Consider the following 17,859-nt stretch of genomic DNA (forward strand, 5'->3'; position numbering starts at 1 on the left):
ATCCCACAGTGGATGACATCACATGGCTTCATCTCACAGTGGATGACGTCACATGGTTTCATCTCACAGTGGATGACATCACATGGCTTCATCTCACAGTGGATGACACCACATGGCTTCATCTCACAGTGGATGACATCACATGGCTTCATCTCACAGTGGATGACGTCACATGGTTTCATCTCACAGTGGATGACATCACACAGCTGCATCCCACAGTAGATGACATCACATGGCTTTATAATACAGTGGATGACATCACACGGCTGCATCCCACAGTAGATGACATCACATGGCTTTATCCCACAGTGGATGATATCACATGGCTTTATCCCACAGTGGATGACATCACATGGCTTCATCTCACAGTGGATGACATCACATGGCTTTATAATACAGTGGATGACATCACACAGCTGCATCCCACAGTAGATGACACCACATGGCTTTATCCCACAGTGGATGACATCACATGGCTTCATCTCACAGTGGATGACATCACATGGCTTCATCTCACAGTGGATGACATCACATGGCAAAAACAGGTCTGAAAGCAGCAAGTGGATACATATGAAGAGAGATGAAGGGGTATTCCAGCTTTGTAACCATTTGCTTTTGGGGAACCAAACAAGTCCTTCAGGAAAAGCCCACCTCCTATAAAACATTATCCACTCTTGAGATATCTAGGTTAGTTTCTTGACACTTAACCCAAACTTTTCAGAAAACCATTAAGCCATGACCATAAGGGTGGTGATCCCAAGACCTAACCACCTCCCAAAGACCTCACCACTGACAGTACTGCATCAAGGAAACACCCTCTACAAAAGGCCTGGTTGGGACAAGTCACATTGGACCATACCAACCTATGAAAATAATTACAGAAAATATCCTCCGAGGCTACGCATGGTGGTGCATACTCGCAACCCTGTAACTTCAGAGGTTGATGCAGGAAGACTGCCAATTCAATGCCAGCTTACACTATCTAGCAAGTTGATGGTCAGCCTGAGCTAAGAGTTGTATCCTGTTTCAAAATACTAAGGATAGAGTTGGCAAGATGGCCTAGCAGATAAAGGCATCTGCTTACAACCTGATGACCTGAATTTGATCCCTAGAACCTACATAGTAGAGGGTCCCACTCCTGTTGAGTGTCCTCTGCCCTCCACATGTGTGCCACTGAATGAGTGGCCCCGTTAATAAATAAATGTAATCCCCACCAAAACACTGCTAGGGTTGGGGGTCTGTGCAGTGGTGAAATACTTGCCTGGCATCTCTCTCTCTGTCACACACATACACACACACATACATGCACAGAAATATTTATCTTTCCATAGTAATATTTGATTAGATTTCTTTATTTACATGTCCATTATGCTTGTGTGTGGAGGTCAGAGGACAACTTTCAGTTGTCAGTTCGCTCCTTGTACTATGTGGGTCTGGGGATTAAACTCTGGTCATCAGGTTTGGTAAAGGTCCCTTTATCTGCTAAGGTATTGTCCCAGCCTTCCAGATTAATCTGTGAAAATCCAATTATAATATTCACATCAATAATTTGATAATCTCAGCTGTTTGAGACTTTCTTACAAGCAATATAGTTGATTTTAATCACATCAACTAAGTATTTTATTGTGTACCCCAAGTAAATTAGACAACTAACTCCCTTTGAGATTGTGTAAAATACTGTCATTAAGACATCGTGAAGTTCAAATTAAAAAAGTGAAAAAGCATCCTTTAATGTTTGATGAAACAGTGACGTGGCCTCTGCCTTTCTGATTATAGTTCTCTTAAAATCAGTTTATGAAAATAATTGATTCATGATTAAGTGTCGGAAAACGTTTGCATTACATACAGGCCACTGTCTTAACTACCGTCCTATGATTATGAGGAGACATCATGATCAAAGCAACTCTTACAAAAGAAAGTGTTTAATTGGGGCTGGCTTACAGGTTCAGAGGGTGAGTCCATTATCATCATGGTGAGAGCATGGTGGCATGCAGACAGGTACTGGAGCAGTAGCTGAGATCTTAACACCATGATCCATAGGCAGAGAGAGAGAGAGAGAGAGAGAGAGAGAGAGAGAGAGAGAGAGAGAAAGAGAAAGAGAGAGGGGGAGGAGGAGGAGGAGGAGGAGGAGGAGGAGGAGGAGGAGGCCTGGGCTTTTGAAATCTCAAAATCTACCCTAGTAGCATACCTCATCCAAAAAAGCCACACCTTCTGATCCTTCTAATCCTTTCAAACAGTTGTACTTGTAAGTTACTAAGCATTTACACATATCGTCTCTCCCTGTAGTCTACTAAAGGTTAAGTAAGGAATTCAGTATTTTATTTTTGTTTTATAAAAATGAAATCCTGCCAGGTGGGGTGTCAAATTCCTTTGATCCCAGCACTCAGGAAGCAGTGGCGGGTCGATCTCTGTGAGTTCCAGGCCAGCCTGAGCTACACAAATGCACAGTGAGACAGTGACAAAAACAAACAAGCAAAAAGAAAATAAAACCTCATCTTAATTCTCTATATTTTTATTTTAAAACAATACATTTGATGGTACTATTGGGAAGTACCTTTAACAATACCTTGATTCTCTGCCCATTTTAATTCCTGAGTGATAAAAGCTAAACACACATACTCAAGTACAGACAGTGGAACAACAGCAAAATTATGGGTCCCAGCATCTTGGACTTGGTAGTGTTCAGCTCTCCCAGAAGGCAACACTGTGGCTCTGTGGTCAGGCATTTAAACAGAACTGACTCTGTCTCCTCACCTGTCATTCAACTCTGCTCATGGTGCTCGAGGCTGCTGAAAATATTCAATGAAAAGGTATGGAAAATGTTTCTGGCTTAGGAGTTTCTTTTGCTTTTCCTAGAATTGGGAGTCTAAAATTATATCACACATGCCTAAGAAAATTCCCAATTATCCCTTTGAATATCACAAGAGCAAAACTGACTCGTTCCACTCACGGCAATGAGGAGAAAAGAGCATCAGTTCAGCACGGATGCTGGCTGAGCTGTGGCGTTGCCGCGGGAATGGAAATGGTAGGTCATGGTTTCATGGTGTACCACAGAACGCACTTTTTCTTGCTGACCATGCTTCTTGGTATCTGCCCCAAATAGTGAAGAATTATGCTCACACAGAAACCAGCACAATGTTTGTAGTAACTGTTATGGTTAGGTCTAACGGCCAACTTGACATAACCTACAGTCATCTGGGAAACAAGTCTCAGAGACAGCTTGTCTAGATCAGGTTGGGCTGTGGATGTATCAGTCAGGAAGTTTCTAGTCGGGTTGGGCAGGGTGGAAAGACCTGACATATTTGTGGGGGAACTATTCCCAAGCTCTGGGCCCAGGAGTGTGTAAGAACAGGAAAGTGAAGTAGGCATTGAAGCATGCATGGGCTCACTTCTCTGCTCTGGGCTGTGGATGTCACGTGACCTGCTGCTTCCTCAAATGATTGTCTGACTGCAATTGTGATAAGCCCTTTCTTCCCTAAGCTGCTGTGCCAAGGTGTTCTATCACAGCAGGAGGAAAGGGAGTAGAAGCAGCTCGGCTCAGGATCACAAAAACCTTGGAAATAATCAAGGGGACAGATAAGACTGTGGCACATTCAAGTGACAGACTACTTACTGTTTGGTGCTAAAGAGAAAAAACAAAAACCAAACCAACTAACCAAACAAAACCCCACACTGACTCCCCATCCCTGACTCTTGAGACATTACATTATACAACTTCAGTTAGAATTTCTTAACAGTTTTTGCTTATTGATCTCTGAGAACCTGATGGATTGTAGACTTCTTTACCTTAGTTTCCTGAAGAAAAAAAAATTTAAGCAATTTGCATATAAAACTTTTATGTATAATTTCTTTTTACTGCAGTGGCAACTAATTCCCTTCATATTTGAAAAGTAAATGCTCAAGAAAGCTGAATTCTGCTGGGCAGTGGTGGCACATGCCTTTAATCCCAGCACTTGGGAGGCAGAGGCAGGCGGATTTCTGAGTTCAAGGCTAGCCTGGTCTACAGAGTGAGTTCCAGGACAGCCAGGACTACACAGAGAAACCCTGTCTTGAAAAACCTAAAAAAAAAAAAAAAGAAAGAAAGAAAGAAAGCTAATTCTTTTTTCAGTTTAAACCAAAGTCATGAATATTTTTTGTTTATTAAAGAAGAAATAAATCAGCCAGGCAGTGGTGGCTCATGCCTTTAATTCCAGCATTAGGGAGGCAAAGGCAGGTGGATCTCTGTGAGTTTGAGGCCAGCCTGGTCTACAGAGTGAGTTCCAGGACAGCCAAGGATACATGGGGAAACCTTGTCTGAAAGAAAGAAAGAGAGAGAGAGAAGAGAAGAGAAGAGAAGAGAAGAGAAGAGAAGAGAAGAGAAGAGAAGAGAAGAGAAGAGAGAGATTATACAAAATTTAAAAATTAATTCTAACAATTTAATAACATTTAATTATGTATGAAGGATCCTTCAAAGCTGCTATTATTTGACTGGAGTAAAAAAAACAAATCTCTAGGTACAATGTGATGGTCATGGCAGTAATCCCACGGCAGTAATCCCTATTCTGGGGGATTGAGACAGGACAACCATGAGTTCAAGGCTGGGCTATGCAGTGGAACCCTGAGTCAAAACAAAAGACAATGCAAAACCCCAAACAAACAGACAAGGACATTCCCTAAGGGCCTGGCTTTGGAATTTGGTAACTTGCATATCCTTCTTGGCATTGGAGGTCTTGAGCCTTGCTCGTTAGATACAGCGACCACTCAGGCGTTGACAACGCATGCGGCCTGCTCTGCCAAATGACAGGCTTGATGGGGAACCTGAGGATGGTGACCCTCAGGGTTAGATTCTCATTACCATTCTGATGCCAGGTCACAAATGGGGAGATTACAAACTAACATCTTAACTTGAGGTTTTCTGTATGGGGGTAATCTTCACCACCCTGAGGGACTTCTTAACACCTGCAGACAGACTATTCCACAAATGACCCTCTACAGAGGTACTGCCTCCAGCTGTAGGAGTACACTTACAGGTCCTTGTTTAATTGTCTAGTTGGGAGACAGCTTAGCCCCAGGGCTTATCATCTTTCTGTCAAACTAATAATCATGGCTGTGAGGTCAGATGAGACGACCACGCTCATTCATGGCGCCCCAAACTCTCCCAGGTGACTTCAGCCAGGACTGAGTAATCCCTCTCAGGAATACAAAATTCCACCCAAAGCCTAAGAAAAGAACTTTATATTTTGATCCACTCTGTGGAAAAAAAAAAAAAAACCACCTCAAAACCCTCGTTCTCAAGACATGGAGAGCTGTGCAATAGGCCAGACTTCATCTTGGCTTGTTAGAGGTCTCTTTAGAGCCAGCATGAACTGGAAGAATAAAGCAATGTGCTGTTATACTGGGCAGAGCTGCTTTCTCCCTGACAACGAAAGTATCTATGTTGCTAAGTATGGAGAATGTGCCATCTGTGTAGCGTACTGAGATCTTCCTTACAGTCAAAAAAGAGTTTTCTCCCTCCCTAGTGAGTATTTTAGCAAAGAGATGGAATGTTTCTTCAAAGGCAGTAATCAGTCACAGTGAGAGCCCTTCCTGTTTCCTCCAGCACTCACACATTAGGGGTTGGTTGGTTGGGTTGGGGGTCCCCTTCCCCCCCCCCCCCCCAGTCAGCATGCACATCAACAGAAACACCAGGATCTAACTGCTAAGAGCAAGGCCAGCAAGGCTCAGCAAGCTGCATCTGGGAGAGAAATGAGAGTTTCTAATTCCCTCAAAATATTGAGAAGGAGATCTAACAGAAGCTTGCTTCTCCCCAAGCTAAGCCCACACACACCCTGTTGGCACGTAGGGTTGGCACCCTTTCCAATGTGGTGTGGCCATTCTTCTGTACAATGTGAACAGCCAGGCTTACCATGTTCTTCAAGAGAGGGCTTCTGTGACAGAACAAGTCTAACCTCATATTTTGGTAAGGATTCAAACTGAAACTCCAGTTTACAAAAAATGTTCAAGCTGTCAAACACGTCTTTTACATAGAAAAATATAAGGTGCTATATAGCTCTGTAATCTGTCACCTTCATGCTAAACAGTCTCGTTACTTTCTCTTTTGTGGTCACAGGTCTTTTTAAAGCGAGGGTGAAAGATGTGTACTTGATCTGTGTCCTTGTTATGTCATTTGTAGTTGATATGCAGTATATATAGTTGATATGTGACACAGATACTCAACATGTTATATGTATACTCAATATATGAGACATGTACTTGATATGTGATGTAGTTACTCAATATGTGATATACGCACTCTGTATGTGGCATGTGTACTTGATAATGTGATATATGCTCTCTATTTAACATGTGTATTCATATGTGATATATGTACTCTATGTGACATGTATACTTGATATATATGTACTCTGTATGTGACATGTGTACTGGATATGTGATATATATATATATATCTACTTGTGACATATATACTTTACATGTGACATGTGTATTTGATATATGTGTATTAGGTATGTGATATGTGCACTCTGTATGTGACATGTGTACTTGATATGTGATATGTGCATTCTGTATCTGACATGCGTACTATACATGGTAATATTAACAGAGAACTCCAGCTGTGCATGAGTGGTTACTGACAGTGCCATTCAATTCAAAACATCTTAAATCATTTTTATAAGTGACATGCGGTGGCTGTGATGACTATGCTCCTATAGTCCTACTACTCAGGTGGCTGAGGCAGGGGGATCACTCGGTTCTAGGTCAGCCTAAGCTATATAACAAGACCTGTTTCCAAAAGCCAAGAAACAGATAAAGAGCTAATCTTGGTTGCTGATTTGACTACATCTGGAATCCACCGAAACCCAAGCATCCAGGCATGCCTGTGGGACATGTTCTTGACTTGATCCCTTGAGGTCAGAAGATCCACCTGAAATCTGGGTCACACCTTCAGGGGCAGCCCAAATAAAAGAACATGGAGCAAGGAAGCTTTTGCTTTCTGCTTGCTTGTTGTCATTCTTGCTGGCAAGTTCATCTATCCTGCTGCTGAGGCACGCCTTCACTGGTGTTAGAACCTACTACTTCAGGACTCCGATGTAGACTGAAGACCAGCTGAGACAGCCAGGCTCATGGACTGAACAACTACTGGGTTATTAGATTTTTCTACTAGGAGACGGTCATGGTTAGACTAGCTGGACTACAGTCTGTAAGCCACTTTAATAAATATCCCCCCTTTAATATATATGCATTCATTCTATCCTTCTGTTTGTTTTTTTGTTTGTTTTTTGTTTTTGTTTTTTTTAGAGAACCCTGACTAATACAGAACTCTCACAACTCAATTGTAAGAAGGTAAATGTCTCTTCCCGCTGCTAGCTGCTGCTAGATAATGTTTTCTAGACACAACAGGGAAACTGCAGCCATGATCTCAACAACATGGCTGCCTAACCAAGTCCTACATAATTAGAATACCAGTTGACATGCCAACATAGAAAGGAGAAACTTCACAGGCCCCAGCTCTAGATGAAGAGCTTCAGACAACTAATGGCTACTGAGAGAGAGAATCAATGTTCTCCAGGGATAAGCCCCCAATGGGTTGTGATGGTTTATATATGATAGGTCCAGGGAGTGGCATCATTAGAAGGTGTGGTCCTGTTGGAGTAGGTGTGTCACTGTGAGTGTGGGCTTTAAGACCCTCATCCTAGCTGCCTGGAAGTCAGTGTTCTGCTAGCAGCCTTCAGATGAAGATGAAAAGCTCTTCAGCTCCTCCTGCACCATGTCTGCCCTGGATGCTGTCATGTTCCCACCTTGATGATAATGGGCTGAATCTCTGAACCTGTAAGCCAGCCCCAATGAAATGTTGTCTTTGTAAGACTTGCCTTGGTCATGGTGTCTGTTCACAGCAGTAAAACCCTAACTAAGACATGGGTTATCCAACCCCAAATGGTCAGTCCTCAACACATGTACCTACTAGTTACACTAAATGAACTCAGTGGGTTTTGTGTGTATGTGTATGTTTATGAAACAATCATAATTAAAGACAAAGAGAGCTTGAATTTGAGAGGAAGTTATGAGGACATGGGAGGAGTTGGAGAGGAAAAAAGAAGGAGGGAGATGATGTCAACATAGTACTAATACATGAAATTTAAACACACACATGCACACACATATATGTATACACACAGACACACACACATACACACACACATACACAGACACACACACACACACATACACACACACACATACACACACACACACACACACACACACACACACACACACATATATATATATATATATATATATATATATGATAGGACAGAAAGTAAAGTGAGGAGAAAACTGGGCTCTGCAACCACTCACAGATCCTAACCTAAGAACTACAAATTCTTAGATATAATTACCCATAAGCGGGGTGACTAAACAGACAACTGTGTATCACTATACAGGATTTTCATGGACTTTTATTATGCAAAATTTCCCCCAAATGATTTTTATGAGGTAGTCATACCTTTTACTGAGTACAGAGATCACACAATTTCCACCGCAATTCTTAGGCAGTAACAAGTATGTGGGCTGACTCTCTGGACAGAGAAACCAACGGCTGTGATACAGGCTGTTTTTCTCCATCTTTTCTAGGTGGCCCTTCACTCTCCAGATAGAGAGGAAGACGGGGTCTTGGACTATACCAATCAACTGACATCACAGTTTTTAATATCACCTTCTTGTTCTCTCTGAAGTCTGCCAGAGTAGATGACAAATCTTGGCCAGATGTTAAAATTGCTTTCATCTTTGGTTTTCATTAACATGGAGGGGACCCCTGAAGACTTCAAGCAGATCCAAACCATATGCCATAAATGTTTTTGTATTACTCATTTACAGCTGAGCATCTGGGGCCAGAAACACTGAAATGAGAAGCTGGAGACCACACGTCCTGGATGTAGGGGCCTTGCTATCATTGCAAGCCCTCCTCAGATCAGAAGGGTTCCTTCTGCAAGGCAAGCGCATGCTTCTCTTATAGTCTGCACTTCACAGTGAGAAAGCAGGCTGTGAAGACTGATTCCCTGAGGCTTAGATTCTCACAAAGCCGAGCTGACCCACAGGTGCAGCCTGTACTTGTAACATTAAGAACACCATTGAGAGAAGACAGGGGTAAGGGTTGGCTGTACAAGCATTCGCACCCAGGCTCAGAGGCTTCAGAATGGCTCTCGAGTTGGGGACTGCTACTATGGGAACAGTCTAAGGCTTCACTCAGTCATCAAAAGTGTGTCTGACACGAATGGAGAACAGTGAAGAACGTGTTGGGCTGCTTTTGATAGATGAAGAAAAGATGATAGCTTTTGAGAAGTTAGATGCTTAAGATAATCTATGTGGACTGGAGAGATGGCTCAGCGGTTAAGAGCACTGACTGCTCTTCCAGAGGTCCTGAGTTCAATTCCCAGCACCCACATGGTGGCTCACAACCATCTGTAATGGGATCTGATGGCCTCTTCTGGTGTGTCTGAAGACAGCGACAGTGTACTCACACACATACAACAAATAAATAAATCTTTAAAAAAGATAATCTAGGTTTTACATTAGCTATTACATACTCACAATTAGAAGGTCTTTCAAAAGATATCGTTCATGAAACTATTGAGAGGCAGTATCTTTAAATTTGTAATTTTACATAATGTATCATTTTAGGCTGTATATTTTACAACCAAGAGCCAATTCACCTTGAGATACTGAATAGGACCCAGCAATAAAGACAAAATAGAATGAATGATGGCGAGAATGTTTGTTAATGGTGACTAAACCTTCTTTACAGTATGTCAGGCAAAGTTTCTAATATACTACACTGACCTAAGGCAATATTAATTTTGCAGAGCAAAGTAAGAGGCTGACGGTGTAGTTCAGTGGAAGGGTGTTCGCAGAGTACTTGTAAAAGCTCTGGGTTCAGTCTCCACCATCACACGCAGACACACACACACACACACACACGCACACACACACGCACACATGCAAGGTGGGACATGAAATAAAAAGATGAATACTTGGAAGGTAGCAAGAATACTGGGCTGAAGTACGTCAAATGATATATAATTTCTATTTCTTAATAACTAATGTAAGTTATGGGTTTTTAGAAAACATTTATTTATTCTGTGTCTGTGTCTATGGATGTCGATGGGTGCATGCCGTGGCTTATGCGTGGAGCTTGGGGAGCAAGCTGTGGGGGTTGGCTCTCTCCTTCTACCACATGGGTCCTAGGAATCAAACTCAGGTCGTCAGACTTGTGGCAAGTGCTTTTACATACTGAGGCATCTTGCAAACTCCAAGATGGTTTTTTTTTTAAGAGTAAAAATTAGTAAAAATTTGGGGAACGCTTTTTTAAAAGTTGGTATCCTGGGAGAAGGGCATCAATCAATACTAATATACTCTGTTTAGCATGCCCAAACCCTGGGCTTAATCCCAACAACAGTATATGCACACATAAGAACCTGTATGCTTTCATTTGTAAAATTATTTTTAAAGTGTGTGTTTGTGTGTGTGTGTGTGTGAGAGAGAGAGAGAGAGAGAGAGAGAGAGAGAGAGAGAGAGAGAAGAGAGAGAGAGAGAGAGAGAGAGAGAGAGAACATGCACACAGATATGAGATATGAGTGCTATGCCTGAGGAAGTCAGAAGACAGTGTGGGATCCCCGGGAGCTGGAGTTACAGGCAGTGGGAGCCACCTGATGGGGATGGTAGGAAGCATTCAGGGCCTCGGCAAGAGGAATACATGCTCTTAACTCCCCAGCCATCTCTCCAGCCCCCTTCCTTCCTTCTTTCCTTCCTTCCTTCCTTCCTTCCTTCCTTCCTTCCTTCCTTCCTTCCTTTCTTTCTCTCTTTCATTTCTCCTTTCTTTTTTGTTTTTAACCTCTTGTGGAGTACAGGGATAACCTATTAGCATTCATGATTTCAGATAACATTCAGTCATACCCCTGCACAGCTGGATCACTATTAAATTACTAGGGTTCTTTCATATGGATTGATATATAGGAACATAGTAGATTCAATGATTGAATACATGAATAAAAAATAATACAGATGCCTATAAGGATTCATTAGCTCAGATCAATCACCATGAATATCACACCAACCAGACACCCAAGCTTCCTCTCCATAAGCCTGACTTGGTTGATTTTTTTTTCTAAGATTTATTTATTTATTTTATATATGTGAGCATGATGTCACTCTCTTCAGACACACCAGAAAAGGGCATCAGATCTCATTACAGATGGTTGTGAGCCACCATGTGGTTGCTGGGAATTGAACTCAGGACCTCTGGAAGAGCAGTCAGTGCTCTTAACTGCTGAGCCATCTCTCCAGCCCAATTTGGTTAAGCTTAAAAATACAATTTCTATATGTATACTGAGTTATAGGAACATGGACCATATAATAATTTCATAAATTCTAAAGGCTAGACATTTTTGAATAAAATACTCTTAGTTGGCACAAGCTAAGAGACTCAGCACTGTGGATTACTTCTTACCTGAAGAGAACATCTCTCAGTTGGAAAGGGCTAACATGGGCTAGCAGAGGAAAGGAATGTGATTCAGGAGTGACATACGTGCAGATGTGGTTGTGTGTGACATCAAGACCATGTTGGAGGAAGAGAAGTACACCTGCTTTAGAGGGGCTCTCGGAGAGAAGGGAGTAGGAGGTATTGCAGACCTCTGGATCTTGGCCATGTGACAAGTTCCGATACCTGGTACACACTGGAACTAGGCCTTGCACATGCGTGTCCCTCAGCTGCAACACAGCCAAGTTCTGCTTCTTAGATTACATATGTATCAGTGTTTCTCTGAAGCTGCTTGTCTCCAGGACACAGGAAGAAGAATGCCAGGTACCATTTCCTTGTTTTGCTTCAGCCTGAATTTCCTTCCCAGTCACCTCTGCTCTATAAGTAAGTGATCACAAAAGGGTTTTGTCAGAAGCCATCTAGGAAAGGCTAAGGCATGTAAGTGAATTTTCTGAAGATGGTCCACTGTTTTGCATGGCCTGCAATGGGTAAGCTCTGCGATGCAGGGTCCTTAGAGATTTAACCCAGGATTACTTCTTGCTGCTGACATGCCTTTTTCTGTCCCTATTGCATAGTCTAATGATAACTAGGCATCAGCCCACCCTATTGCACAAGTTTCCTGCAGATCAACATGAAGATGTACTCTCATATAGTAATGCTTTATAGACAAGTTGATGATTTCACAGTTTCTGGTAATGATTTTTATAGAACTCTTAAATTGAGACAAGTACTCTCAAGCCCCCTATAGAATAAAGCTGTAAATAGAGCTCTGTAAACTTTCTGGTGCCATAGGCTAGTTGCATTAGGATAAGAAAGCAGGCTTGGAACAAATTTGTAATCTAGGAAAAGCATTCATTCTAGGTCAGGTCCAAGGATGAAGCCACAGGTGTGTACTCTGATAAAGCAAGGCCATATGAAACTGTTGCTTTGAACTTATAATGAGCTTCTAGAGTGAAACACTGCTTTGAACTTTTATTGACACTCCTCTGTAACTTCCCTTTTGTGTAACATTTTATCTATGAGGTAATTCTTTTTTACATAGAGTCTTCGTCTAAAAAGTATAAAAAGCTAAAAGCAATAATAAAGTCTTGATGTAGCCATTTCTGCTTCATTTGGTGTGTGTGTTGTCTGTGTAAATGAGTTTTTTCTTTCCTTTCCTTTTCTCTCTGGTTATTGAAGAGTTAACAAACTCCAAGCCTCTCGCCTGGCCAGAGAGGGGTCCCTGTGAAGGGTCTCCCCAGAGAGAAAAGGGCCCTAGCAATTAAGCCTTCTTTTTTTTTTAATCCCCTGCTGCTAACAGCAGGAGTTAATTACCAGAAACCAGTGGCTTTTGGCCTTAGAATAGCAAAGAGTTAAAGGAAGAAAAAATTTATAATTAGTAAGCAACTTTTACTCCCACAACCGCTGACTCCACCCATTGCTGTTGACCTCAGTCTACCTAGATGCTGGGCTGGTCCCCAGCAAGGTTTCCTCCAGTGGCTGAAGAATCACCAACATGAGTGTGTGTTTATGCATTCAGATTACCCAACAGCACTGGAGAAAGGATTCCTGTTATACTGAAAACTTAAATTGACAGACACAGAAGACTCTGGGGTTTGCATGATCCATTTTGGGCTTCTTCAGTTTCGGTGTTTCTGTGAATTTGCAAGATGCTCTTTTAATTCATGCCGTCTGTGAATTAATGCTTATAGAATTGAATTTAGAACAAGATCAAACTGAGGTTTGCACAAAAATGTTAACCCTAAGCCAAGCTCTATGAATTGAAATTTTGTGGTAGAAATGGTAGTGAAAGTTAGAAAACATGACCATAGGTGGGGGGCATCTCCAGGACAAGACATGGCCTGGGACAAGGGAGGTGCCCCAGAATCAGTCAATGGGGGTGAGCTTAGCTGTGACTCACAGCACTGGGGATATGGAACCTGAAGAGGTCACCTCCTGTATCCAGACAGGAACTCCAGTGGAGTGACAGAGACACCAACACACCCACAAAACTTTCAACCCCAAATTTATCCTGTCTACAAGTAATACAGGCATGGGGGAGGGAACAGAGACTGAGGGAATGGCCAACCAGTAACCTGTCCAACTTGAGACCAATCCCATGGACAAACACCAATCACTAACATTAATGATACTCTGTTTTGCTTTTGGACGGAACCATGTTGTCCGCTGAGAGGTTCACCCTGCAGCTGACTCAGACAGGTACAGACACCCACAGCCAAACAGTGGATGGAGCTTGGGGACTCTTACGGAAGAATAGGAGGAAGGATTATGGGTCCCGAAGGGGATAGGAACTCCACAGGAAGAACAACAGAGCCAACTAACCTGAACCCTTGGGGCTCTTAGAGTCTGAACCACCAACCAAAGAACATGCACATGCCTCTTTGCACACACGTAACAGATGTGCAGCTTGGTCTTCATGTGGGTCCTGAACAACTGGAACCGGGGGCTCTCCCAAAAGCTCTTGCCTGTATGTGGGATTTGTTCTTCTAGCTGGGCTGCCTTGTCTGGCTTGTCTGGCCTCAGTGGGAGAGGAAGCACCTAGCCTTGCAGCCACTTGAAATGCCAGGGTAGGAGGGATACCCAGGGGGGCCTACCTGCCCAGAGGAGAAGGGAGGAGGGATTGTGGGGGAGAGTAACCAGGAGGTAGGCAGTGAGCGGGATATAAAGTAAATAATTTTTAAAAAATTAAATTAAAGAAAAACAAATCAGCAAAGTTTTAATCCTGTTGCCAGTCTTCGACACTGTGAACATTTACAGAGGGTCTTGCCTTTCCCCCAGAGGCTCTTCCCTATATAATCCAGACATTTTGGTTTCCCCTCTCTTTCTTCTCCTTCTCTCCTATCTCTCTGCATGTGCGCTTTCTCTCTTTCTCTTCCCCATCTCCTCGCTCTCCCTTCCCATGGTGACTTCCTCGGCCTTGGTCCTTGGGGCCAGCGAACTTGTCCAAGAGCAGCTTCCCAATAAACCTGCACTTGATATAATCTAGCCTGGCTTGAATTGGCTCATTTCACTGGCAGAGAAATAACTTATCACCTGTTTGTGAACGTGAATGGACATCGAGGGGGTATGAAGACTTGATGAACAACTAGTTCTTCTTGGGTAACTCTCTGAGGTCACTCTCTTCCCGGTTCCACACCCCTTCTCCAATTGTCCCCTTTCCCTGACCTCCAAGAGAACCTTGAGTGGGAACATGGTTTGTAAATCAGTACGCTGGGCTGGAGAGGTGGCCTAGCAGGTACAGGGACTCACTGCCAAGCCGGATGACCTCAGTTCAATCCTTGGAACTTGCATGGTGGAAGGAGAGAACTGACCCCCTCAAGTTGTCCTCTGACCTCCAGACACATGTCACGTCACGTCATGCATGTGTCCCGCCCCAAAATAAATAAATGTAATAAAATTATTTAAAAATAAATGTATGTGTTGACTAAAAAAATCTGGAAACACTAAGCTAAGAAGGAAAAAAAAAAAAAAGAGTAAGCTATAAAAATGAATTTGCCAAAACTCACCATCAGAGGGCACTACCGTACTGCAATGTGCAGCTCCCACACTCTGCCAGGAAGCCGGCCTCTGGTGTGCCTAAGAGACAAAAGCCAGGTAAACTGTCAGGGCAAACTGATTCATGCTCCAAATAACACTAGTGCTTGAGTGTAAGTATTATGGACTCTTCATGGAAAAGCAGGAAGATATTCCTAGCAGCCTAGGCTATCAGCCACGAGCACACTACAAACAAGCACATCTTCATACAGACATAGGTAGTCTCATATGAAACAAAATGAGAGTCATACTTGGCAAATAATATTTTTTGATTGACTTTTAAAAGTAATCCTGGTTAAGCATTAATCCCTCTAAATTTCCCTGCCTCACGCCGCTAGGCCTCAGATGGGCGTCTCTTTCATCAGTTGTGAGAAGGAGATGCACTGTGCATTTTCAGTACTTGAGTGGCCGCTGGCTCTTGCTGTTTGCTCTCCTTATTAAAATCTTGGACAGGCAACCTCAGTGCTTGAGCCCAGAGCATTAGAACAAAGTTACAGTCGCACACTTTTGCCACATCTTCAAAGGGCAGTGCTGTGGCCGGAGTCCAGACTGAGGGTCTCTGAATTAAGCTAGGCTTCAAGGAGAATACTGAATACATTTCTAACTAAGCCCTTCCTTTGTACCTCTCTCCCAGTCCCCGAAAGTGCTATAGAAGGAAGGCAGTAAGGCACTAAATAAAACCTATTCCAAGACAATCAAAACCATTTAGGATTCCCAGACAGTGCACTCAGCTGTAACACAGGACACATGAATCTCATTACCTGGCACCTGTTTCCTCCTAAAGACTTGGGGGGTGGGTGGGACATAAGGCTGACTGTGGTCTTTGGAATGGGAATGGCCCTGACAGGCGCTTCTGTTTGAATATTTTGTCCCTAGTTGGTGGAACTGTTTGAGAAGGATTAGGAGGTGTGGCCTTGTTGGAGTAAGTGTGTCACTGGGGGTGGGCTTTGAGGTTTCAAAAGCCGGAGCCAAGCCCAGTGTCTCTCTCTGTCTGCTGCTTCTGTATAAGATTAAAGCTCCAGTTATTGCTCTGGTGTTATATATGCCTGCCTACGTGCCGCCATGCTTCCTACTATGATGATTATAAACTAACCCTCTGAGTTCTGAAAGCAAGGCCTAATTAAATGCTTTCTTTTATAAGTTGCCTTGGTCATAGAGTCTTTTCAGAGCAAGAGAAAAGTACCCAGACCACTAATATTTAGGAAAAAATATAAATAAATCATTTAAATTATTGGAGAGAAAGTTTGTATATTGTTTTTTCTTTCAGGTTTAAAATTTTGATCATAGGACTTAATTTTCAATCACATTTAAGAAAGATACACAGCTAATCTCGCTTCCACAGCAGCACAGCTGGATGAGGTATTGAATTAACCCATCTTCATCTTCCCTCAGACGGCATCCTCCTCCCTTTCCAAATACTTGTATGAATTTTAATCTGTTTCTGAATCTTTGCTCTGTCCAGTGATCAGTCTGCTCGAACCCTGATAACCATGGTGGGTCCATATTCCGGGCTTATAGTAAATTTTAGTATCTGATTTGGTTAGTCATCATGAGAACTAAATTAGTAATATATGTAAAGCACTTAGAACAGTACCTGGTCTACAGTAAGGGCTCAGGAAGTGTTACGCATTTTTGAGACTATGAGAATTCCAGGGATCAGCGTAGGGGAAACTACCTACCTTCTGTATGACTTCAAGCCTTTGTATCCAGGAATCTTTGTGGTTTGAGGCAGGGTCTCACTATGTAGACCTGACTGGCTTGGAACTGATTGTGTAGAAGCAGGCTATTGTCAAACTCACAGAGATCCCCTTGCCTCTGCAATTATAGGTGTGTGCTACTATACCTGATGTAGCCTAGAATTCCATGTTTCTCATTTTGAATCTTATCTGTATACTAGAGAAGCATTTGACAGAGTTCTCCTAACAGAACTTGCATCTGTCCCCCATGAATGCTTTCTGTGCTGTACTGTAGTAACCAATGTTGGATATATCAACCTGAGATTTTTTTTTCCCTTTGTGCACATCTGCTGTGTCTCTATTGGCCTGTTATTTTACTATCATTTCTGAGCTGCTCTGTTTTCTTTCTGATCTAATCTGGGACTTGTTCATTAGGAAAGTCTAGCCTCCTTACATTTATTTATAGGTATATAAAACATTTATTTAGTCTTTTTCAGTATGCAATGTTAGAATCTTGTGTTTGTTTTGGTGTCTTGTGTTTGTTTTTATTTTTTTCCTCTTTGTCATATGAAAGCTTAAAGCCAGGGCCTTGACTATGATGGGCAATCAGTGTAGTCTGAAATTTTATAATATTCTGATCGCTACTTTCTTCTTTAAATAGTTTACTTAGTAAACTAAAGAATGGTGATACATATGCTTGCGGAGGCAGGAGGATTGCAAGCTCCAGTTTATAATGTTGGTTTTTGTGACTATTTGGCTCCCTCTTTTCCCTTAGCTCCTTGAATGTCATTCTGCTGGGTAAGGAAAACTCTGGCCCCTTGTGTTAAATATTGATCCAGCACTTGCCTCTCCTGATTGCCTTCAGGTATATACTCCTACCCAACACACTTAACTTTCCCCTGATTTTGGTAGGTCCAAATCTTTTAAATAAATTACTTACTTAGTTTATTGCTGTATTCTCTGACCCATGGGACAAGAATTTTTGATTGGTTCAACCACTGATAGTGTTTGTGAAATAACAAGCCCTCATCAAATAAATGCTAAGTACATGTTGACAATGATAGCTTGTGGAAAATACATATTATGTTAATACAAAAGTCTTCCCTCTATTATGAGTACTGAGGCTTTTTATGT

General features: G+C 42.3%; 1 protein-coding gene across 2 annotated transcripts in view; it reads right to left on the reverse strand.

Annotated features, from left to right (window-relative positions):
• Mcu (mitochondrial calcium uniporter) overlaps window positions 1-17,859 on the reverse strand; it is a 165,947-nt gene that overhangs the window by 30,048 nt on the left and 118,040 nt on the right. For both annotated transcript variants that reach the window (XM_028776846.1, XM_028776847.1), the window contains exon 2: window positions 15,022-15,091. In XM_028776846.1, the coding sequence (XP_028632679.1) occupies window positions 15,022-15,091 (70 nt within the window). The remainder of the gene's footprint in view (window positions 1-15,021; window positions 15,092-17,859) is intronic.

This window comes from Grammomys surdaster, unplaced genomic scaffold (assembly GCF_004785775.1).
Source record: "Grammomys surdaster isolate TR1022 unplaced genomic scaffold, NIH_TR_1.0 273, whole genome shotgun sequence".
Classification (NCBI taxonomy): Eukaryota; Metazoa; Chordata; class Mammalia; order Rodentia; family Muridae; genus Grammomys; species Grammomys surdaster.